The sequence below is a fragment of the Centropristis striata genome, chromosome 1 (assembly GCF_030273125.1).
Source record: "Centropristis striata isolate RG_2023a ecotype Rhode Island chromosome 1, C.striata_1.0, whole genome shotgun sequence".
Classification (NCBI taxonomy): Eukaryota; Metazoa; Chordata; class Actinopteri; order Perciformes; family Serranidae; genus Centropristis; species Centropristis striata.
In genome coordinates this window covers 25,638,003-25,662,141 of record NC_081517.1, presented here as the reverse complement: position 1 = coordinate 25,662,141, position 24,139 = coordinate 25,638,003, and the positions used below count along the sequence as shown (strand labels likewise).

Below are 24,139 nucleotides of genomic sequence, written 5' to 3'. Positions count from 1 at the left end.
CTTTTAGGTTTTGAAGAAAGTAAGCTTTTCTGAAGTCTGCAGGACTTCCCTGATTTCTGGTGCTGATTTATTTTTTATTCTTTTTGTGTGTTGCAATGCTCAAGAGATGTTCCTTAGTCCAAACCAGATTAAACAATAAACATGCTATCAACAAGCCAAAAACAAAGCTGTTTGATCCTGAATATTCTCATGTTGCTACATCTATGTTTATATACTAGGTTTGTGACAATGTCACAACAAAGTCAGTTAGAAAGAGCTTGCATCTTAAGACTATTGGACTGTTGGACCAATGTTTTGGTCAAGTCCAACTCCAATAAAGGAACTCAGCGGTGTCTCTCATTGCCTCCTATATAATCACACCATACCTTCACTTTGTAACGCAGACTTTCTGGCGAGAATTTTAAGTGTCAAACCCCACTTTCACCAGCTACGTTGGACATGATACAATTGTTTTTACAGGCTGAGTTTGACTCTTTGCAGAGTAAGCTGAATGTATATTTGTGAAGTGACCCTTAAACAGAAGCACTGGGGTGTTTAATTTAGAACCAAGTTCCTCTTTTACACTGTTAGTGGGAGGTGAAATACAGTGAGTCAAACTGTTTCCCCAGAGCTGTCCGGTCAATGTAACCTCACCCAGATCTCATGATCTACTACTTGTAAGCATTACAGTGTGACTTATTGTGATATGAGAACTAAAGATACATACAAAGCAGACAAGCACAAATGTAAGAATTGTTTTTTACAATTATGTAGTTCTTACAGTCGAATCATAAAGCTTGCACATATTGCACATACTGCATAGACTAACACACAACATACAGGTGTTTCAAAGTTTAGACCAGGACACAGGAAGTGGTGAAAAAGCCTTCAGTTACGTCATGTTTCTCAGAAACAAATCTGCACAACATGTGCTATATGTCTGTGGCTTCTTGCCTACAGATGGATACCGTTGAATACCACACTTAGACACCAAAAGCGTTTCAGTTCAGCTAATTTAACCAAGTGAAAACATGTCCACACTCATGGACACGTGTGGTTTGCATAAAGCCCAGGCCTCACACATGTTCTAATATGTCTAAAAATCACTGCTACCGATAATCTTGTAAATAAGATTCGGCCTCAGATGATTACATTTATTCCCAATACTGTTTCTTCTTTTGGATGACTAACTGTCACAATGGGCAGACGTCCATTAAATGTATGTGAGATTAACGTTCACTGGCTGCCAACATTAGTGCTTACTCACACTCATACTGACTGGATCTTTCCAAATGGAAACACTGAAGCGTATAATCGCACAGTTACAGATAAAGTTGCAGTTGCTTTTCACAGGCTGACACTGGCTGAGGCACAGACATAAACAAACAAGGACAGATCGATACATGCACCCCGCCTACACACATACACACAACACTAGCACACACTCTAACGCTGTGTAAGCAAGATGCATCTGCTTTTATTCAGCCTTTTGTTTACGAGAGATGCTGAGGAGACACGAAAGTGCATTCTCTCATCCTCTTCCTGCCTACATGTGTGGGTGATTTGTCTGTCTCCATGTGTCTGCGCATTTGTCTCCGTATGACTGGTCCTCTGTCTGAAAAATGATGAGAGTCAAGAGGATGCTTGAGAAACTAAGACGGAGAGCGACAATGAGACTGAAGGGAGGAAAAAAGGCCATGTCAACTAGCTTTTTTCCTCCTGGTAAATGAGCTGAGAAAAGCTGAGAATACACCCAGCTGACACTGCATGCAAGAGCTACAGTTTTTTTTGTGAACAGTTTTGTGTGTTATGTTTTCTGGAAATGTAAGATTGTTGTCGACCACTCGCTTCCTGTCTACCATCAGAGTGTGCAACATGCACAGAAAACTGATGAATTATCTTTTATCTTCAACTATCATATACCACATGCTTCCGAGGCTGACATAAATCGAATATATGTGGTATATTGTTGTTGTATGCTGCATGGTAACCATGGGTACTGTCATTTCACACATCTGGCATGATTATGATATCTCCTACATGTGCATTAGGATGTTCTTATTTCTCTCACCACTCACTCTCAGTGACCTATAACATACTCACAGACTCTTTCGCCCCCCCCCCCCCCCCCCCCCCCCCCAACCTGAGTTTCTGTCCTCTCCTTCGCAGCTGCTGCGTTTTGCATCTTTGTTTTTGTGTCTTATTGCATCAGAAGTAGAGCAAAATTCACTTGTCCATTTGCTAAAACACTGCCAAACAGCAGTTGTGAATTTGTAGCTTATTAACTTTAACCTACTGCTTGGTAGGTTACATTATTACTTTTAGCTGTAATAATAATTCATATTCTTCATAGAAGTGGGTGGAAAGTGATTGTTTTCGGCTAGTTGAGTCAAATGATGCTCCCAACGCTCCTTTTATATGAATGCACACAGAGCCTGAAGAGGAAAGCCTTGGTTAACTCAAAAAAGTTGATAACCACCTTTGTGATACCACTTATCCGTGTTGTCAGGCTTAGTGAAGCGAGATCACGAAAAGTTATCCTGGGTATGTTGAACTCACTTTCAACTGCTTACTGCTACCCCAGTAAGCCTTAGCCCTGATAGCTACACTGTGTCTACACTATAAATGTACTCCTAGCTCAGTGGTTCTAGTTATTGATTAGCTAGAAATTAATCTCCACAAGCTAGCCTGTCGTCCATGAGTGGATAAGCGCTTTCTTCTGTGCACGGATACGGTTAGCAGGTGAAGTTCGGTTTAAGAAAATAGTTCTGACATAAAACTGCTCACAACAAGGTCTGTGAGATATCTTGAGTAACTGGATCATGATTTCTGGAAAGAGACATTGTTGTTGAGTTTTTCAAATATATTCGCTTTGAGCACCATAAGCGGAGAACTACCTTGTTCTATTAAATTCTTTTTTTTTCTCCTATTTCTTTTTCACCATGTAAACTGTACGGCCTTATATATCTGTACAAATGACTGAATGACTGACAGTAAATGAAAGATGTAACACAGTGGTAACTTACTATTTTTCATTTTATTTTATTTTTTTATTTTAATTTAATTTTATTTTAATTTTAATTTTAATTTTTTATTATTAAATTCAAGAGAGGGTAGACATCTCTACACCTGACATCTCCACACACTTGGCAACTCACAAAGATAAGCAGAACTAAAGGTAAGAAGTACCATGTTTTTATTTTTATTTTGGGGGGACTATCCCTTTTAAAAAATCAGGTGGAGACAAAGTTTAACACAACTTTAGCGTAATTAGTAAGCTAGCTACACCTCCTTTTCATTTTAAGCCAACAAAATTGCACACAAGAAATGAGAAGCCTCCTTTCATCCCACTATTTGTGAAATTACTATAATTTTAAGTGGTAAATCTGCCATAGTATCCCCATAAACTGTACGGCTGCCAGTCAGATGGAGCAACAATGACAGAGGGGGGCTCTGGTGTAACAGTTAAAGTTGCTGGGAATGAGGCTTTGTTTCCAAGTAGTGAGACTCAACCAGCACTTGCCAAACCCAAAGTAACAAACACTGTAACCAAAGTAGTCTCCCCACATTTTTTGTAGTATTATAACTTGAATGGCTAAAGGAGCCATTATGAAGCTTTATCTGAATGTAGTGATAAAATGCATTGTTTGAGCTCAGAGTTTTATGTCATTTGTTGAAAAAGTAATAAAAACTTAGAGTTGTATGCTACTCTACCACCCTGTTTTCTCTTAACCACATCATTGTGGTCTTGTGGAGGATTTCACTTTAATTGAGGTCATGCTGCATCCGTCCCCAGTCTGTTTTCTTGCTGTCTGGGGGGTTGAGAAAACGCAGAAGGTTTGTCACTGGAACTGGGTGAAGGGCTGAGCATTTTGGGGGAAAGCAGGAAAAGTAGGAGGAGATTGAGAGGAGTGAGGGAGAATGGGAACAGATATACGATTACTTACTGGCAAAACTCAAGTACAGCAGCAGCTGTTTAGATTGAGTGTTAGTCATCGGCCTCTTTTCACTCTGTTCCCCCCTCCTCTATTTCTCCCTCTCTCATGAGAGTGTTGTGAATAGCTCCTGAAATAGAGCCCGCTGGAGCGTAAGGGGAAATGTGAAAGACTGCGTAGACAGAGGGGGGGTTTGTGCTTAGCAATGTGATACGGTGCCAGTGTGAGAAATGCACTCACATGGAATGATATGGAGTGAAAGAAAAGAGCAAGAAAGAGTGACGCGACAGAGACAAGGCCACACAGATAAGTGAGAGGGAGAAAGAGAAAGAGAGAGAGAGAGACAGAGAGAGAGAGACACACACACACACAGAGAGAGAGAGAGAGAGAGAGAGAGAGAGAGAGAGAGGGGTGGGGAATCGGGGAGAGCGATGTGTGCTCAGACTGAGGCGCTGAATCAGAGAGAGGAAGAAAGCTGGAGGAGGCTCATTGTCATTTCCCCCGGCATACAGTTATTCTCTACGGAAAGGACTTGTCTTTTTGTTTTTTGACTCTCATACTGGATTTTATGGACCTTGAACTATTGAGACATCTGAAAAATACTTCACTTATTGACAGGATCCAAACTTTTATTACAGGGCATCAAACAGATTAATAACTAACTCAACTAAAGTTGTAATACAGTCATCAGCTGTGTGGGAATATCAGTTCTTCTTTGACATGGGGTCCACGAAGGAGCTACTTTTTCTTGGTAAGTCTACTATCAAGCTAATAATGTGTGTGTGTGTGTGTGTGTGTGTGTGTGTGACAGGGTGAGTATACACTAAAAAAAATTGGCGTGACATTTACTTTAAAAAAACCAGGCAAGTTTTTCCACACAGAAAGTGTTTGTAATCTTTACTCAGGCTGTTTCTAAGTTATATTTATTTAATAGAAACACTTATTTTTTTAAATGAAAATACACAAGTAAATTGCAGATTCACTGATGTCCCTCAATTACATTGTACTTGGAAATATCAACTCATTAAGCCAATGAACTGGTTTAGTGAATATTACTTGGAATGAATGATTCAATTTACATGTAAAAACTGAGGACAAATAATAACAAACAATCACTAAGTTATGCACTACATGAAAAACTGCTAGTTTAAAGTAAAAGGACTGAATTCGTATTTCTTTGTAGAATTTATATAGATGATTGAAATAATAATTACAGGGCCAAAAAATCTTTATGTGAAGTATGAGAAAAAATGAAATTAGAAACAAAAAGTTTTCACACCTTTTCTCACACAGTGGATGTACTTCTTCTTTTTGTGTCAGTGAAATGCAGTTTATCTTTGTTATATATACGCTCTATAAGTTTCTGAATCCCTCACTTGAAATAAACCTAATCACCAATAAAGCAAGTAGTCACAACTTGAGTTTGATAGTAAAAGGGCTGACATTTTTAGAAACTTAATTTAAGTGTCACATGACCGACATCAGTAACAGTGAGAACTCTGCAGACATCCAGCTGCTTGCTGCTGTGATGTATGGATGAGGTCAGACAGTGGCGGCTGTGTAGCAAGAACCTCGGTCAGCGGTCTGATGCTGCAGGACTGACCGGGTCTGTTAGAGCAGCTGGTCAGGCTGTCAGAGTAAAATAAACCCACAGCCTGGATGAGTTGTGGCAACGTGCAGAGGTCTGATAGCACACACTGAATCACAACAGGAAGAATATAAATATAAACCACAAACCTGAATATTTATGGTTTACACATCTGTGCCAATAGTTCTCAGAACCTCACCACCAAACTTAAACCATAGTGATTACACAAGTAATATGCTCAATGATTGTACCGTTTTTTATTACATCTTTTTACAGAGGTCATACATTGTAATATGTAATACAGACACAAGCACATTATGAAGGATATGCAAAATAAAAAAGGTTATACTGAGCTACCATATAACACTACAGGTAGTATTATATATGCTGTATGAGTATAATGTTGCCTCAAATCTGCTTTGATTATGCAATAAATATATTGCACAACAATGTATCTCAATACCAAAAGTATTATACTGCTTTTTTATTTATTTATTTATTATTACATTATTTAAGAGCAAAAACTAAGCAAAAATGACTTAACAGGAACAACAATTATAAGAATGAGGGAGAAATACCCAAGAACAGACAAAGTAAACAAGATGATGTACAGAACTTGATATATCCACAAACAAGCTGATAATTTAAAAAAACTACCAAAAACAACACATGGGATAATAGTTATAATATTTGGAATGATAACATACCCAGTTACTGTGACTTGAAGTAGTGTAATTCATTATTAGATTATTAGAGTTAAAGGGGGATAACTGTAAAATGTCTGTCCATCTATTATATTTCATGATCATATCCCGTTGTTGTTTGGTAACTAAAGCCAAACATGTTTACTTGTGAGATTATTACTTAATGTTTGCAACAAAAGCAGATGTAGTGGATAAACAAGACTAGTTATTAAAGCTGACTAATATATTTAACTTTAACACTGAGAGCGATTTAGTGGTTTTTATCGCTTTCATCAACCTTGTTTCGGGCAGCAGCAGGTGACCAATTTCTATGATTTATGAACCGAGAGTCAGAACAGCTCATCCTCAGTTTCAGTTTGTATGCTACTAGGCTGTAAAACACAAACTGCAGCCCATTTATGTTTGTTTTTTGTGCCAATCATTCAAATTGTCATTATAATTTAAGTGTTTTCAAGTACTGTATTTTCAAAGGTCAGCAGAAGCAAACATTTCCTAATTTAAAAATCGGTTTTGTAAACATGTGACTATGTAATCATCTTATTAGTCAGCTTGACTTTTTATCAGAAAATGAAGCTTTTTAGTTATAAGGCACTGCGGTTGAGTTCATATGCATTTCAAAGAGACACACAGAGAAAAGGACAGACCCCTGTGTATGCAGAAAATGAACTTCCACTTTCTACCAAGCACAAACGTAATGCAGAAGGAAGAGAGACAGACACAGAAAATGCAGTGCAGCTTTTAGATGGATGTGAGACAAAAGAGACACACAGGGAAGACAGTTTATGTTACAGACAACTATTCTCATTCACCACTGTGCTTACTGGTGAATGAAAGTCAGCTGCAAGCTGAGCACAAAGTCACTCTTTGTATATTTTCAGACTTTGTTTCTGTCCACAGTTATTTAGTCATAAAGTTAGACTAAGTCACACTGTTTCACACACTCACTGTCACAGTCAAACTCTGCCTGGATTTCCTAAAGTGGTCTTGGAGCTGCAGCAACAACAGAGGGCTCATTGTGAGCAAGGGAGGGAAACTTTTTTTTTTTAACTTACAACATGTGAAGGGAAGGGGGTGCTGTTTTCTGCTTTACCGGTGACTCATGAGTCAGAAAATGTGACTGACATGTGTCTGCTGTGTGCTGAGTGTAAATAATCTGAGGTTGAAGTCATGAGTGGTGTTTACCAGGAAGAAGACGACTATCACACTAGAATGAGATATGCACATACGTAATGTACCAAAACCGTCACTAAGGTTAAGTCTACTTACCAGCTACGTTAATGGTTTAAAGTAGACAAGAAGCTGCATCTTTGCTTAATATATTCTTGATATCAGAGGAACAGGGGAAGAAGCAATGAGATATATGATAAAAACAGATGCATAGGTCCAGTCAAACCTAACAATTACTGAGGAAAACCATGAATGATGGCAGATGTACCAGAAAAAGTCACAACAGCAGCAATGGTGTTTAATGTTTTAGTATGCTAAAATTTGCCAATTACCACAAAAAGACATTAGGCCTTCAACTGAGGCTGATGGAAATGTTATTAGTTTTGCAGTATTCTGGCCATAAACCAAAGTTTTGAATATACTGAAATTTGGCACTCAATGAAACTTGAACGGGTCACCAGAGTGATTACAATTCATCCTGAGGGGATAATTATCTTTACAAAATTTCATGGCAATCTATCCAACTGTGTTTGAACAAACTTTTATCATCTTGTTGATGTTTTGACTTTTATTTTGCTCTGACTCTGGGACATGCTGTGAATGAAGGCAGACGCAGCTGCGTCCTCTTTAGCGAGTGCCCCTGAGAACACTGGGGAAACCTATTTATTTAAAAGCATAATTATTGCAAATTGTGTTTGTTTGCTCAGCAGCAACACTGCAAGTTATTCTCAATTTTAAGTATTGGAAAAGCTTGTCATATGTTGCAGTTTGCTCAGCAGCACAGCCACTCTTAAGGGGCAGGGAGCTGAAATGAAAACGGGGCATCACCACAGTGTTCAGGGTTACAATTTAAGTTTAGCACCAGTGTTGCACCATCATCAATGAAGCAGCTTTTGGAGCGCCCTTGAGGGTTAATCGGGCTGTTTAAATGCCCTTTCTGGGTAGAATTCTGCTTAGTAGTTTCCCATAAGGGCCAAACTGGCTGAATAACATTTTAAGAAGGCACAATGCACAGGTCTAGTTGCTCTTCTTTATTCTATCTTCCTTGTGATTGCAAGACCTTAACTGAGAACAGAAACTAAATGGCCTCTCTCTCTTTCTCTGCAGGCTGGTTGTGTATGCTGGGGAAATGTCTCTCCGACTGTGGACCTGGATTCGATGACCAATGTGAAGGTAATGATCTGCCAACTTCTAATTTTACTTATCCCTCTTCACTGCCTTGCTTCTGTGCACCAGTGCATGTATTGTGGCATCTCCTCCAGACAGGAACACTCAGAAAGTACTGCTAACACCACTAGGCATTGCCTCTTACTGGAGTTGACCAGGAAAAGTAGCCTTTTTTGGGGGTGTGGGTGAAATTCCACTTCATTTTTCCATTTTAGGCATTTAGGCACCGCTCACATTCAGAGTGGATTGCAAAGAAAACAACAGTAAAAGAGGTTTAAATTCTTAGATCACCACGATTTCAAGCAAGCAGCAAAAATGAATACAAAGTAGACAGAATAGCTAAAAGACAAAGGGCTAATAAGAATATTGCTTAAAAAACAAATTCAGTATGTTATCATGTATTTCTTGTGAGATTTATCACTGAAGTTGTATTGTCTTTTCTTTATGTATTTGTATCCAAATCAAGATATTAATGAGTGCCTGGATAAACCATGTGGGAAATACTCAAACTGCTCCAACACAAATGGCAGCTACTACTGTCAGTGTATAGACGGCTTCAGGAACAGGTTGGGGAAGGTTAACTTCACGCTAGATGGACAGTGTATAGGTAAGTGTGTGCATGTGTGAGAGTGTCTGTGATCAGTGTTTCTCTCTTGTCCAACTAGTCTTACCTCTCTTTACTTGTTCTTGTGTCAGACATCCACGAGTGCTTTGATTTTGACAATATCTGCGGACCGAATGCTAATTGTACAAACCTGATTGGGGCTTACAATTGCACCTGCCACTTTGGGTACACTAACAGCAGCAGCCATGGAAACTGCACAGGTGAGTAGTGTTTACTTTTTTGTCGACAGCTGATTGGTGCTGTGCAGGAAGTTTGCTGAGTAACAATATGCTCAACAGAGCCATAAAAGTTAATCCACCCAAGAACAGGAGAGTGAGGGAGAGGTCAGTCAATTAAAGGGGTGGAATTCAGTACACTTATTCAAGTACTTCATCTTTTGTGAAATCCAGGAGCCTCTCAGTGAAGAACACAAACTAACTCAGTAATTTCACATAGATATGGGCTCATAACTTCCCTCCACCTGAAAAACATTTCCAAAATTGAGAACTGCCTGCACTAAACTGATTTTGAAATCGTCTTTGCTTTCAGCGTGATTCAGCTATTGTAACTTCCTGTACTCAGACCTAAACCACAAAGCCATCTCCTGCCTCCTGCTAGTACAAATTGCAGCTCTTAACGACATCTCATGGCACTATTTGCCGGGAAAGTTCAGAACTATCTCTTAGATCCTTTTGCCAACAATGAAAGAGTCACACGACTGTAGCTGCAAAGTGGGTTACCAACCTGCTATATTCAGATTTGTTTCTGACTAGTCTCACTTTAATCATATAGTCATATAGTCATATAGTCATATAATCTTTTAAAGAATGTCAGCGATGACTTATGTGTCCATTCTCTCTCCTCACACAGACATAAATGAATGCAGTGAAGCTGAAGATAAGAAATGGGACCTCTGTGGAGAAAAGGGGACTTGTAAAAACACTAATGGAAGTTACTGGTGCAAGTGTTCAAAAGGATACACCAATTATGGCAACGAAAGGACCCCATGCTCAAGTATGTACACAATCCCTCTCCATCACCATTACTCACTTTCATTTCCTCATAGTTAAAAACTAGAACTAGTGTCCTTAACATAAAAATGTGAAAGGCTTTCTCTAGAGCCAGTGTTTGGTTTGTCTGTTCTCCACTCCCTACGTACGGCCCATTCTAAGCTAATTAAAACACAGCAATTTTTTGTTTTAGGTGAAATACACTAATGAAAACAAAATTATGATAATTACAATTCATTTCTGGCAATAGATCCCCAATTCATATTTTTCATCTTACCTATAGTGCTATCAATCAATCTAGATTGTCTTGATCTTTTAGCTGAGCTCGCTAACGTACTAACAGTAGCTCAACTAGCTAACATGAAAAAGTCAGCTTTAGCTAAGCTAACAAGGATGAAAAACTCAAAAACAACTCAGCTAATGTAAACAATAAAAAACTCAGCAGCCCAGCTAGCTAACATGAAAAACTCTACAGCAACTGAGCTAGCTACAATGAAACCATGAGTAGATAGGGTCCTTACAGTTTGGCAGGTGTAGTTTGGTAAAAGAAAATAGGTCCTACATGAAACTGGTCACAACAAAGTCTGTGGATTATATTGAGTGACTGATCATAATGTCTGTAAAGAGACATTGCTGTTGAGTTGTTTAAATGTAATTTTTTGGCACTTTGAGCACCACAAACGAAGTGCCACCTAGTTCTTTCCTTGAATAAACTTCCCAACACAGATGTCATTGTAGTGGCATTGAGTACTTTCTGTGTTGAGTGCAACCTGTGGTGCGTGTCTCACAGCATAGTGGGGATGAGTTTCTGTTCAGTGCAGCTGCCTTGCTGTTAGGTTTTATTACACTCTTCTGCTTTCAGTGCATACTGCAGTGAAGTATCAAACACAACTGGCGAGATAACAATCTGAAGTTTCACTTCCAATTTCCATCTAGAGCTCGACTGTGACAGTTACAATGGAGACGGCGAGTCTGCACCGGTAAGATGCACATTCAGATACAAAATGTTTATCATTAATGTGTTAGACTCTTAAAGAGGGTTCATTTTCACACTTGTCCCTGCAGCTCAGAGTTCACAGTCAGTTATAATCAGCACTGTGGGTCTTGCTAAAGAACATTCAAAGCAATTTCCTGTATTTACTAGACTACCCTGCAGCCTTGTAGGGTTTAGAACACATGCATTTTAGTATAGGGCAAATTGAATAGTCTTATTATTCCTTCTCTGTGTCTCAGTCGCTCGGAGGCCTGGCAGACATTTTGTTCATGATGAGAAACAGCTGTTTGGCTCTTTCTAACCCGAGTGCTGCTGGTGAAGGGAAAACTGATGGAGAGGCGCTTCTGGAGGTCAGAGCAGCAGACACAAGATACAAACACACACATTCTTACACATTCAAACACTTCCAATATCCTAAATTCTCCCTCTGGTGTCCCGCAACTTGGACAGAAACTTTTCACAGCTACAGAGACCATCCTGTCCCCTGGTCACCTGGACAGCAGTGAAGATGTGAGCGGATTGCTCGAGACGGTGGAGAACGCTATTATGCTCATTGGCCCACAGCTAAAACACAACCGCAACAAGATAGAGACCACAGAGACAGGTAACAGTGTCCATAAAGTCTGCTGTGATTTGCATACAGTATTTTCTATGGACGAGGATGTATGTAGAGTTTTACTGAGAGAGGGAAAGCTGAAGTGTCATTTCAATTATCTGTTCAAACAGACGCACAAATTGCAGTGCAGAGGGGAGAGACTCAACCCGTGGGACCAGTCCATCTGACCAGTGAGAACGCTACACTCGACACTGACTGGGCGACAGCCGCTGGGACAGGACCATACCCTGGTAAACTAGTCTTTTCTTCTGACAAAAAGGTCACAGTTTAACTGTTTATCAATGAATACTATAATATTTGTTCTTGTCTTTCACAGGTTTTGCTTTGGCTGCGCTGTTGAGCTACAAGAACCTTGAGCAGTCTGTAAACCGGTCCTTTCATGAGCTCACAGGACTTGACAAAGATGGCGTCAAGCCTTCCTCCTTTAACATCTCCTCCAAAGTTGTGTCTGTTGTGGTCTCCAATCCCTCCACTCAGAACCTGAGCAAGGAAGTCACCATCACCCTCAGACATCTAAAGGTACATTTTTTAAGTGTGGTCCTACTTCTTTTAATCTTTATAGTCAAAACAGTTAGGAGTACTGGAATGAAGAAATGAACGTGTATATAGCCTGCTTCTGACATGATGGTATTGTTTTGTGAATAGGTCGTAAATGAGTCGTCTGAGGCGAGCTACGTCTGTGCATACTGGAATGAGAAAGGGGCCTGGTCCACAGATGGTTGTCGTCAACAGAAATCCAATGACACACACACCGTGTGTACATGTGGACATCTGAGCAGCTTTGCTGTCCTCATGGCGCTCTACCCCATGAAGGTGAGCAGCACACACACACACAAACACACACACCCTAACCCTTACCTTAACCCTAACATAAACTTAATCATAAATTTAACTTAACCCTTAAACAGGCATCAACCGTTGTGTGGTCCCCACTATGTAGTGGGTACAAGAACACAGACACACACATTATGTAAATGGAAACCTAACATGTCTTCTCTACTAGTACTCTTTTGGACTCCAGTTGCTGACCAAGATGGGGCTGACCATCTCCCTGCTGTGCCTCATACTGTGCATCCTGACATTCAAGTTCTGCCGCTCTATACAAGGGACCCGCACCACCATCCACCTGCACCTCTGTATCTGCCTCTTCGTGGCTGACCTCATCTTTTTGGCTGGCATTTCAAGAACTCAACCTGAGGTATGTTTGTGCAAGCAGATATGGACTTCAGTCACACGAACTGCAAGAATACCACGATTGACCCTGTCTTTAAAAGAAAAAAAGTAATTTGATTGAAATGTTTCCAATGGGTTGAACTGTTCAACTCATCTTCCTGTTTACATGCAACGAAACAGAGCCCAGTTAATAACTGAAGAGGCACTTTTCCAGCAGCGTTCCTGCAGTATTAGACCTCAAGCTCATCCTGCTACGTTACAGTTGAATACCCTTGTGTTTTTAGTGGGGCATTAAGGAGGAAAACTGTGCCTTGAGACTTTTTTTCACTCGTGACCCTTAAGAAGGCTGACAGTGGAGCTAAAACCACAAAATGACCAAATAGGAAGTTTGTTTGTACTAACTGTAGTCATAGAGATTGATTCTAAATGGCACAAATTTGAAATACCGGTGTCTTTATCATGGTGGAAAATAACTGTATTTAACTACGGTTCTGGGAAATGTGTACTTTCCATTTTATTATGCAACTTTAGATTATACTCTACAACATTTCAGAAGCACTTAGTGTATTATTTGACAACTATAGCTATTACAGTAATAACTCAGCAGATGTTATATTCAATCATCAGATCAATTTCTAAAACCAATGATCTGTTGATTTTTACGAATCAAGACGTGGTAGTTTAACAATGCAATAGCTGTCAATGCTGAAATAAAGAAATTGAATCAAAACTGAATTGAATTGTGACCTCACAACTGAATCGTGGCACCCCTAACTGAATGCCACGTGGGTTATTCGACCTGTTTGTAAAGGAAGGGGTGAACCGTGGGGGATTGAATTTAGTTGCAGGTTTCTCTGCAACCTCACTGCTGGATCCCACTCAGTCTGCCACACTGGACCTTTAAAGGCACAATAAGAAGAATGTGTCTGTTGCAGTCTGTAAACACATCATTCAAAGTTTAGTCTAGCTCGCTAATCAACAGTAATAGCATTTGTGTCCAGACAGGAGAATTTACACAGCTCCCGAGCTTCAGGCTCATCGATTAAAGTGTCAGCAGGGCCACGCCCCGAACACATAAGACAGGCACCGCCACACACTTCTAGTGGGTCGTACATGATGGTTTTTAGGGATGATTTTTATATGAGTTGGTACATTGTTTCTTTTAGAAAGATTTACTTGTTTTGCCTTTGTGAATATTCTACTGATTTTTGTGCTAATATTCTGAATGCAGGACTTTTACAGGAGTGATTTTCCATCTTATGGGTGTAATTATTTCTTCCCTCAGTGCTCTTGATTTAATTAGTCTAATTTAAGTCATGATCATCCAAAGCAGATTGGACAGTTCTTATTCAAAGCATTATCTTTATCATATTACTGCTATTAGACATTTAATTCCTCTGCTCCCTCCTCTCTGATCTAGTCTTTCTTCATTTTATATTACCACAGGGTGGCTGCAAATTTGTAGCAGCGATGCTCCATTACTTCTTCTTGGGGGTGTTTACCTGGATGCTGTTGGAAGGGGTGCAGCTGTACCGTATGGTGGTCCTGGTGTTCAACGCCACCATTCGGCCCCTTTACCTATACGTGACTGGTTATGGGACACCTCTCGTTGTCATTATTATATCTGCCATCACTAGACCAAGCGGATACGGCACTGATCAGTAGTAAGTGTTACAGTATGTGTGTGTGTTTGCATACTTGATCCGTGATAGCGATTACATCAGTGCATTACACAGACTTGCTGTTATCTATCTAAACGCTGTCATGCACATGTGTTTCCTCTTCTCCTCAACTAGCTGCTGGCTGTCCCTGGATAACGGACTCATCTGGAGTTTCTACGGCCCCGTGTGCTTCATCATCGTCCTCAACATCTTCTTTTTCATCGTCACCGTCTGGAAGCTCGCCCAGAAGTTCACCAGCCTCAACCCAGACCTCTCCAATCTGCACAAAATAAAGTAAGTCTTTGTGTCTGTTTGCTTGTGACAGTGTGTCTTTGTGTGTATGTGCTCTCGCTGTTGTAATGTGTGAAGTAATGTGACCCTCACCTCTTCCACTGCATGAGTTAATACGTATGTCGGCCAACTTGAGCAGCTCTGGGAACTGAAAAATGCATGGATGGAAAGAATGTGAGAGTTTTGTGGGGGAAAATGAAGCGAATGTTTTCATAGTACCAACTCTGTTCCCTGGTGACGTCCCAATGAGGCCCCTCCCCGCTCCATCTATCCATGCTCATTTTTTTTCTCCAGTGCATTTGTAGACAACACTGTATAAACATATGCAGCTGCAGGAAACATCTTAGCTTTGATGAAGAAGAAATATCCATCCGTGGAAACACTGGTTCATTAATCAGTGATGTTCAATTTAGTCCTGGGAATTAGGAATGTGAACTTCTTGTGCTGAAGCCAAGGGAGCAGTTTGCACTTAAGGAAAAGTCAGAAAGCATTAGACTATAATCAAAAGGTTTCTGTGGTTTATAGCGGTGGAAAATGTATCCAATACACATATCAGATTTTCTGTCATTCTAAAGGACTGAAATTAAAACCTGGTGTTTTAAATGATTAAAATTCCCCTTCACTCAAAAATTTATTTTTCATATGTTTATGTTCCTATACTGACTAGATCTGTGCAAAGTTTGTCACTAGGGAGGTGTATTCACATTCCTCTATTGAAGAGGGAGATGAAGAACGTTTTGTATGTTTCTAGTGGCTGAATTAGAACATTTTATCAAGTACTGTACATACACTAGTAGGGATGGGAATAATGAATCGATGATCGGTTAATGATCGTTATGAATTTGGTCGATCATGTGGATTTTTTAATCGATCTGCATATATTTTTTTTTTATATTTTATTTTTATCTATGACTGCCAATCAGTACGCACTAAAACTGAAACACGGCCGATCGTTCAGTTCTGCGGCCGTACGTGAATAAGTCAATGAGCTGAGAATTAAGTTGGGTAAAGCTACAGTTTGCTAACTGAAAGTTGCAATAACAATTATAAAACACACAAAAATACAAGGGTATTCATTCGAGCAAAACTAGCTCACTGTATCAAACCTTGCTAGCATGAATTTCTGAGTTTAATTTTATCCAAAACTTATTCAAACACAAACTCACTTAAATATGCAAGATTACTGTGAAAACTAACCTCATGCCTCTTCAGGGGCTAAAACATAAAACGTTGAACTCCTTGACGCTGTCTTTACGGTTTAATCTTACGTGAGTTAGTTTTACGATTGACAGGATCAAGTCTCTTTTCGTCCTTTCAAAATAAAAGTGTCTGTTATCAAAACAGACTTAATTATAGATAAGTAATCGATCATTAACGTTTTAGATAATGGCAGATTTTTTCCAAACGCCCACCCCTATACACTAGTGCTCAAAAGTTTGGGGTCATCCAGAAAATGTCTGTGTTTTTTTATCCATGAAAAACAGTAAAGTATAGTAAAGACATAAAAGGGTAGAAAAAATAATTTTTATCTGTATAAATCTCCAACTTAACCTCTGAATTCTCAACCAGCCTGAGGAAGGATCATTTTATTGCTTCTCAAATCAGCACAAAACAGTTTTCAGCTGTGCTAACATAATGCTCAGGTTTTTTAATGATCACTCAGCCTTTCAACACTATAAACGTGAATTAACTGGAACACAGGAGTGATGGCTGCTGACAATATATAATAGATAGCTGTTTCCAGCTTTAATATTAGTTTACCACATTAACAATGTCTAGACTCTATGTCTGTTATTTTAATTTTTTTTTTTTAAATCCTCTTTTTTTTTCAGAATACATTTATAAGTGACCCTAAACTTTAGAGTGCTAGTGCATATATACACGGTTGCCCATAAAGTTGGAATAAAATATTTATTACCATGAAATGATTGTGACAATGTGATTTATTGTTGACAGATAAAGTGTATATCTTCTCAAAACTTTATTAATTAATCTCTTCCAAAACATATCACAATAAAAATGAAACCACAATTAAAAGGGCGACTGTGAGTATATTTTTGAGCTACTTGTACTTTTACTGCAGTATTTCCATTTTAATGCTACTTCATATCTCAGCTTCACTCCATTTCAGGACGCCATTTCTGACCATGTTAGTTACTAGTTACTTTGCAGATTCAGATTAATAATACAAAGTATAAATCAACTAATAAACTGTGATGCATTATTATGTTTAATGCTACCAACATCGTATAAATTAGTTAAAATTAGCTCCACCTTGGCTGTAAAATGAACACATTAATGCATCAATAATTACAATCCGGATATATAATATTCTTGATAATGAGTACTTTTATATTTTAAATATACATTAAGTAAGGTCTTGAATGCAGCACTCTTGCCTGCAACAAAATATTTCTACATTGTAATATTACTACTTTTACTTCGGTAAAAGTTCAGAGTACTTCTTCCACCGCTGTTGACACGACGACAAGATAACACATATGAGAAAAAGCTGCTAACTACACTTATCATTCTCATACATCTGCTATCTATTTTGGTGCACAACAGACTCATCGTGTGAATCTGGAGGCTCAGTCATGTTCGACTGAATGCCTCTAATATTTCCTCTAATGTAGAAAATAGGCCGGACATGAAACTGACGCTGATCTGTAAATTGCGAGTCAGGCGCAAAACTCTGCCAGATTCAGAATTTGTCAATGAGGGAGAAAGAGTGTACGTGCTTCCAGCCCATTTTTAGAGTTAAAGAAAATATTAATCACAGCAGAATATTCTTAAAACATGCCTGGAGGGGGATTTTAAACTTTTATAGGCCTATGCTATTATATCTCCTCTGTGTTTCTGTGAATTATATTGCTAGTTATAAATAGGAATAAGAGGGATCCATCACCAACTACTACAAAGGGCCCATGCAGAGTTCATTGCCAGAAGGTATTTTTCAAAGTGTTTCTCTGCTAATCTTTTACAATCATCAGTTTGCCTATGGCTTCTTCCCACCAGCTCTCAATAAACAGTTAACTGCTGTTGTGCTGATCAACCATTCCCTTTTTATTTTCCTTTCCAGTCTTCAGGGGGTTTCCAGACACTGTGATGGTAACTGAGTCATGCCCGTGTTTAGGCTCGTGTTAATCTTTCCTTTCATTCTTTATCTGTTGCCCTTTCTCTGATCCCCCCATCCCCGTCCGCCCTTTTTCCTCTGCAGAGCGTTCACAGTGACAGCCATTGCCCAGATGTGCATATTGGGTCTGATGTGGGTGTTTGGGGCCTTCCTGTTTAACGAGGGCGCCATAGTGGAAGCATACATCTTCACTATCCTCAACAGCCTGCAGGGAGCGCTGGTCTTCATCATGCACTGCCTACTGTCTAAACAGGTAGCTGTGTGTGTGTGTGTGTGTGTGTATGTGTGTGTGTGTGTGGGTGTGAGTGTGTGTGTGTGATAGAGATATTAAAATATAATTCAAACCACAAGAGAAAGTGTAATGACAGACATGTAATGATTTTGAACGGTGGATTTTTCCCCTGATGTTCTGCTGCCCTCTGCAGGTGAGAGAGGAGTACGCCCATTTCCTCGCCTGTGTCTGCACAACACAGAAGAAGAGATACTCCGACCTCAGCAGTATCAACCCCTCCTCCAGTAGTCAGTCACAAGTAAGCATCAAGTGGCCTCACTCACGATCACAAAAACAGGTACTCAGCAGCTGTACTCAAGTACAATTATAAGTTAGGCTGTACTGTATTGTACATTGAGTATTTCTCTTTTATACTACCTCTTACTTTACAACATTTCAAGTGAAAATGTAGTGTTTTTTTTACTTTTATTTCATTAAATTTGTCTGACATTAACAATAACATGCTACATAACTTTAGACTTAAAGTTAACATACAAACACATGAGGATCTTTAAAATATAAGACAATGTTACAGATTAAGCGTTAAAATTACCTTCACTATGAACACTTTTCATGGGTTTCTTGATAATGATTTTGGTTATTATCAAGAAAAGCATGGAAAATGTCTAGATATCAGCTCTTAAATTAAACTCTTATGAGCTAGTTTTGTTGTTATCATTCTATTTGTCCAAACAAATGTACCTTTAGCTGAACCAGCATTAAAATTAACAAGAAATTGAAGAAAGAGGGTGGTCTAATCATCTTTTCCTTGCCTGTAGGTGGTGCAGGGGCGGCCTTAAACACTGACTGTTTTCAGCAAATCTAAACCTATTATCATAAGAACATTTATGCAAGTACTGTATTTAAGTACAATTTTGAGGTACTTTAATTGAGTATTTCCATGATTGTAACTTTATGCTTCAACTCCACTGCAGATAGGCATATATATGGACCAAATCCTTTTTATTTTTTATTTTATGTGAATTCTCATTAATATTATATATGTCTTTAATGTTACCCGTTTTACACTACTGATCTTATTCACTGTTAATGATGTAAACTGTTTTTTTGTTTTGTTATTTTTGTAATCAGGATTTCTCAACCTAGATGTTCATGTCACTTAATGCCAATAAAAAATGTGGATAACATTTTTTTAACTTCACCTTGACCAAGTATGACAATGAAAAGGCTCTTTTTACGATAATGCATCATATTTCAGTCATATAATATAGTTAACAATATGGCAACATATCGCTCATTTCGCATTATACATACATCTACTTTTGTTGGTAATATTTATGAATGTTTATTTAATTATACTTTTGAATGCTTGAAGACTTTTACTTGTAAGCATTTTTACATTGTGGTATTGCTACATTTACTTTAATAAACTTCTTCCATTGCAAACACATTACTTATAGTACATTGTTTAACATTGTTTCTTAACTTATGCTATTTGTGTTTATTTAGGGTTCTCGGAGTGGGCAGCACACCGGAGAATCCCAAATATGAAGCGCTCAATCTTTTATTCCACCCAAAGACAGACAATCACACCTTTGACCTATCAGGGCTGAGTTTGCCCTCATTTAACAGGTTTGGATGCTTCACATTAAAATCCAGCCATTATTTACTCAACATGATGCCCAGTGAAATTCTGTTTTGGTGTTGTGGTACCAGTGTAACAATTGTTTGATGGGTCACAAGATAAATCTGAGGGTCGGCTAATTCGCCCCAGTAGTTAATTAAGTTAATGGGACCAAAGTTTTTACAACTCAAAAACCATAAACCTAAATCCAATAATATGAGCAGCGACATCTGCCAGTCCTTTGCATCATAGGTCACAAAGTAATACTATAAATGTGTAATTACTGTCACAGCAGCAGAGAAATAGCAGACTTCTATGTTTATTCAGGAACTCTTGAAGTGAAAGTGAAGATATCTTTTCGGTTCATCCAAAACATATCACAATCATAATATAAGCTGTAATGCCTTTGGAGGGATTAAAAGTGAACAAACATACTGTAGACTGACATAGACTATTTATTTTTCAAGTGCAAACTATAAAGTCTACATTATGTGGGCTGCAAGAAAATATGAGTGATGCTCTTTAAAGCATCAGCAATCAGTTTGCGCTGTATTTTATATAAATGTTTTATGTAAAAAATAAGGGTGGGAGTGTTTCTTTGTTCAGGGGACCCTTCACAGAAAATATTTGTTTCCATGTACTGTATTTAAACAGTATGTCGTAAAGACAAAGAAACAGCTGACTGAAGATTTAAAAGTCCTATAAAGTACCTCTGATGTTCACTTTGTGTTCCTGCAAATCCAGTGCAGAATTTCATGTCTGTTGTTTCTTGAATTTAAACAAAATAAGTGTTTGTTTTTTTAAATCACTTGTGGCTATTTTAAAAGATGTATTTGCCATAGAGCTGTGCCTTGTATCACCAGTGTATGTGAAGATATATTTTTTCTTTTTGAAATTGCAAATAAGAAAACAGATCCAGCCCAAAATAGCTGCTTGACCCACCCTTCTGATAAGCTTGCAGCTTCCTGCAATCAAATTGTGTTTGTGGAATAAAATTCCATTTAGTTATTATGTTTTCTTATTTGAGCAGTCAGCCTGCCTCCACACATTGTTAGTAACTGTAGGGTATGTTTTGAAATGGGAGCTGTACAGACTTGAGTTCGTTTATGTTACTGCACTTTTCCGTTGTAAAAATGATAATCCAGCACATCTTCGCTCACATGGTGCATGTGCTAATCAAGAAGACTTGAGAACCAGCCTCACTTATAGAACCTGAAGCGTTTATTTGTTGTAATAAACCTACCAATTATATATTTTTATTTGATTGATCTGCGGATTAAAAAGAGAGAGACCTTTTGGAACCCAAATCAGTCTTTACACATGATTTGTTTGGTCCTGTACCTTTTGTTTTTATTTACATTGCGTCTAATCTATGAGCCAGATTAAGACTAAGTATGTGTTGGTTTTAACAACTAAACTGTTTTTAAGGTTCTTCTGTGTTTGCTTGATGGTTGTGACCATCAATACCATTTATAATGCATTGCAAAATGTATTTTTATGTGAAAAAGCTACATGCATTATGCAGCATCTTGTGAATGTAAGGATGTTATTGTTAGATTATACTATAGGTGTTCCAGTTTGAAGGTATATGAACTTATTTTTCTACTTTGTTTTGTTGTAAGGTACTGTTTCCTTTAAAGAATATGAACCACAAATGTTATTAAAGCTTCTACGTCATCAAAAAAAATCTGTGGTGTGTGTGTGTGTGTGTGTGTGTGTTTTAGCGTCTCGACAGATAGATAGATGGATAGATTTGAGATTTCAGCTGAAAATTAGTCAGCATGAGTCACACTGAGTTTACTTTCAAAATAAAAGCCTAGACTTTGCCAGTCGGTTCCTCAGTTGTGAAATTGCTCAAAGTTACAAGAAGTCACCCACTCGTTATTGCATCAAAGTTATACAATACTTCAAGAAGTGACGAATGACCAGCAACAGCTGAACACCTCATTGACATGATGATTATGAAATTACAATTACAATCAATTTTTCTGTGGTGGAAAATAAAGTATAATTTATTCAGGTTAAATGATAACTTTTTCTAGAATATGATTTATTGTATGTTATGAATGAATAATGAAGCAAAAGTCATAAAGTTAGCAAAAGTACTCTGTAACGTCCATTAGCTACTAGGGATCTGTATCAAGAAGCAGTAATAAATTGGTTCCTGCCCGGTCACTACCTAAATATTGATAAGCTCCTGGACAAACAATGCTGCCATCGATTTTTAAGTGACAATAATTAATTCTGCCATAGTTTGGAGGCATTTTCTGTGTCCCTTGAAGAGGAAGAAGAAGCTGCTGAGAGGGTAAAACGTTCAGAAATGGGCTCACTTGAATCTTTCCACACCTTTATTTTTTGCACTAAATTATGTAGAGAAGTATCAATACATTCCATAATTATCAGTATCAAAATGCTATATGAGCAGGCTTTTGATATCAATAAAATATCAGAAGTGTCAATAAAAGCCTAAAATGGTTCCCATCCCTATCAATTACATGGCAAACACTATAGTGTAATAAATGAGCCTGGGCTTATGAACTTTATTTTTAATTTGTAATGGGGAAAAAATGTGAACAATCTTTCAACAAATTTGTGGCCGTTTTACTTTTGTGTTTACATGTCATGCTACCTACAGGGTACTTTACTGTTCATGGGGAAGTATTGAATATTATTCCACTAGTTAGCCTTCATTTATTTGACATTGATTATTACTTTACAGATTAAAACGTTACATACAAAACATGGACTATCTTATTAGAAGATGAATTTGCTAAGAAACTGCTCGAATAATCTTGTAGCTTGTATTCAGGGCCGGCTCTAGGCATAGGCAACATAGGTGGTCGCCTAGGGCGCCATCTGCTGGAGGGACGCTGCCAGTCACCCTCAAGGAAGAAAAAAATAAATAATAATTTTCGATTGCCCATTGTCGCCCTCGCTTCGTGTTCTGTTTTGAAAATAATAAATATTAACAAAACAAAGAAACAGATAAACAACGACATTTTCTCAGTTGTGGTGCTGAGTCACGTCACGTGTGGTCATTGCCTTGCCTCCCCTTTAGACGGTCAGATCGCTGTCACAGAGGTCAGTTCACGTCAAGTGACAGACACGTTATGTTTTGATATATATTGCAAGATGAAACTGCCGTCAAAGCTCTCTGGTGCGCAGTGTCTATAGAGAAGAAAAGAGGAGGAGGAGAAGTCCCAATCTTTTTTTAAATGCAGTTTTGTGTGAAGACGTTTCATTTGTATTAGCTTGCTAGCTAGGTTGAAATAAAGCAACACTAGCTTAACACAGTTAAGCACATTTTTTGCGCAGTTTGCACTTTCATTGTCTCTCTAGTCTCTAACTTTGTTAGCGGTCTCTAGCTGTGCTTATTTGCGAATTGACTTGTAAGTTAATAACTAGAAAATTTCTAAAGAAATTTTGATTGTGTGCTTGCCTCTGGCCCTTGATTCTCGTTGATTAAATCAGCAGTTAAACAGGGACTCTGTTCACAGACACCTCATACAAGTTTCTAGGACAAACGTTCATTAGTTAGTAAAATGGGGCGTGGCTAATGAAAAGGGGCGGGGTAATCAACCACCAATTAAACAGGAACTCTATGCCGAGTAATCTGACACCTTATACAAGTTTCTAGGACAGTTTATTAGTTATGAAAGGGGGCGTGGCTAATCAAAAAGGGCGGGAATTTATTAAATATTGTTATGTAGAACTGGTAAGTGATGAACCATCATCATGCATGACAAGTTTGAGGCAGATTGGACAATGTATGGTCAAGTTATTAGGTCTCATGCTTTTTGAGAAAACACCATGTCCGTTAAGGTAGAATGTCTGTCTTGGAGGAGCAACCAGGTGGCCAGGTGGAGTTGACCAATCAGAGCAGAGCAATCAAGCCGACGACCGCCATCCTCTGCTTCAGAGAGACAGCATGCACCGCTGGACTGCAAGGTCTCTGCTCCGTGTCACGGCAAACCCATTTAGAAACAAGAAATATGGCGTCATATTTGAGTCAAAAGCTATGGTCAAAAGTCGCGCATGCGATAACACATCTGCACGCGCATTTATTTCGTGTCACGCAGGCAGATTTCAACTGCCGCGCGCGCTTGTTTGATCTACGCACATATTCAGCAACTGAGTGACTGACTTTTGACACATTGGGGGCGGGGCCAAGGCTGACCCCCGGGCCTCTTATGATTGGTCATTTTCCAGCCCTCCACGTGGGTGCCTTTTCAGTTTACTGCTGACAGCTGGGAGCGGC

At 38.7% G+C, this 24,139-nt stretch overlaps 1 protein-coding gene across 2 annotated transcripts; it reads left to right on the top strand.

Annotated features, from left to right (window-relative positions):
• Nucleotides 1-4,312: 4,312 nt before the first annotated feature.
• On the top strand, nucleotides 4,313-21,553 carry LOC131973876 (adhesion G protein-coupled receptor E2). 2 transcript variants are annotated; one of them, XM_059336005.1, is made up of 17 exons: nucleotides 4,313-4,665; nucleotides 8,481-8,546; nucleotides 9,007-9,147; nucleotides 9,237-9,365; nucleotides 10,015-10,158; nucleotides 11,091-11,134; nucleotides 11,388-11,498; nucleotides 11,599-11,752; nucleotides 11,875-11,994; nucleotides 12,081-12,283; nucleotides 12,410-12,577; nucleotides 12,768-12,962; nucleotides 14,384-14,601; nucleotides 14,734-14,892; nucleotides 18,110-18,278; nucleotides 18,451-18,555; nucleotides 19,767-21,553. In XM_059336005.1, exons 1-17 carry the CDS (start codon nucleotides 4,635-4,637, stop codon nucleotides 19,806-19,808), a joined length of 2,199 nt encoding a protein of 732 aa, XP_059191988.1. In that variant the 5' UTR covers nucleotides 4,313-4,634; the 3' UTR covers nucleotides 19,809-21,553. The 2 variants fall into 2 exon arrangements, with proteins under 2 accessions (XP_059191988.1, XP_059191980.1); XM_059335997.1 differs by having other exon boundaries at nucleotides 18,451-18,594.
• Nucleotides 21,554-24,139: the final 2,586 nt, after the last annotated feature.

Excerpts from the sequence above, each read along its gene's own strand:
- LOC131973876 (XM_059335997.1), top strand. The coding sequence starts at position 4,635 with ATGGGGTCCACGAAGGAGCTACTTTTTCTTG. Across the intron at positions 4,666-8,480 it reads GAAGGAGCTACTTTTTCTTG|GCTGGTTGTGTATGCTGGGG; the intron begins GTAAGTCTACTA and ends CTTTCTCTGCAG. Across the intron at positions 9,366-10,014 it reads CAGCCATGGAAACTGCACAG|ACATAAATGAATGCAGTGAA; the intron begins GTGAGTAGTGTT and ends CTCCTCACACAG.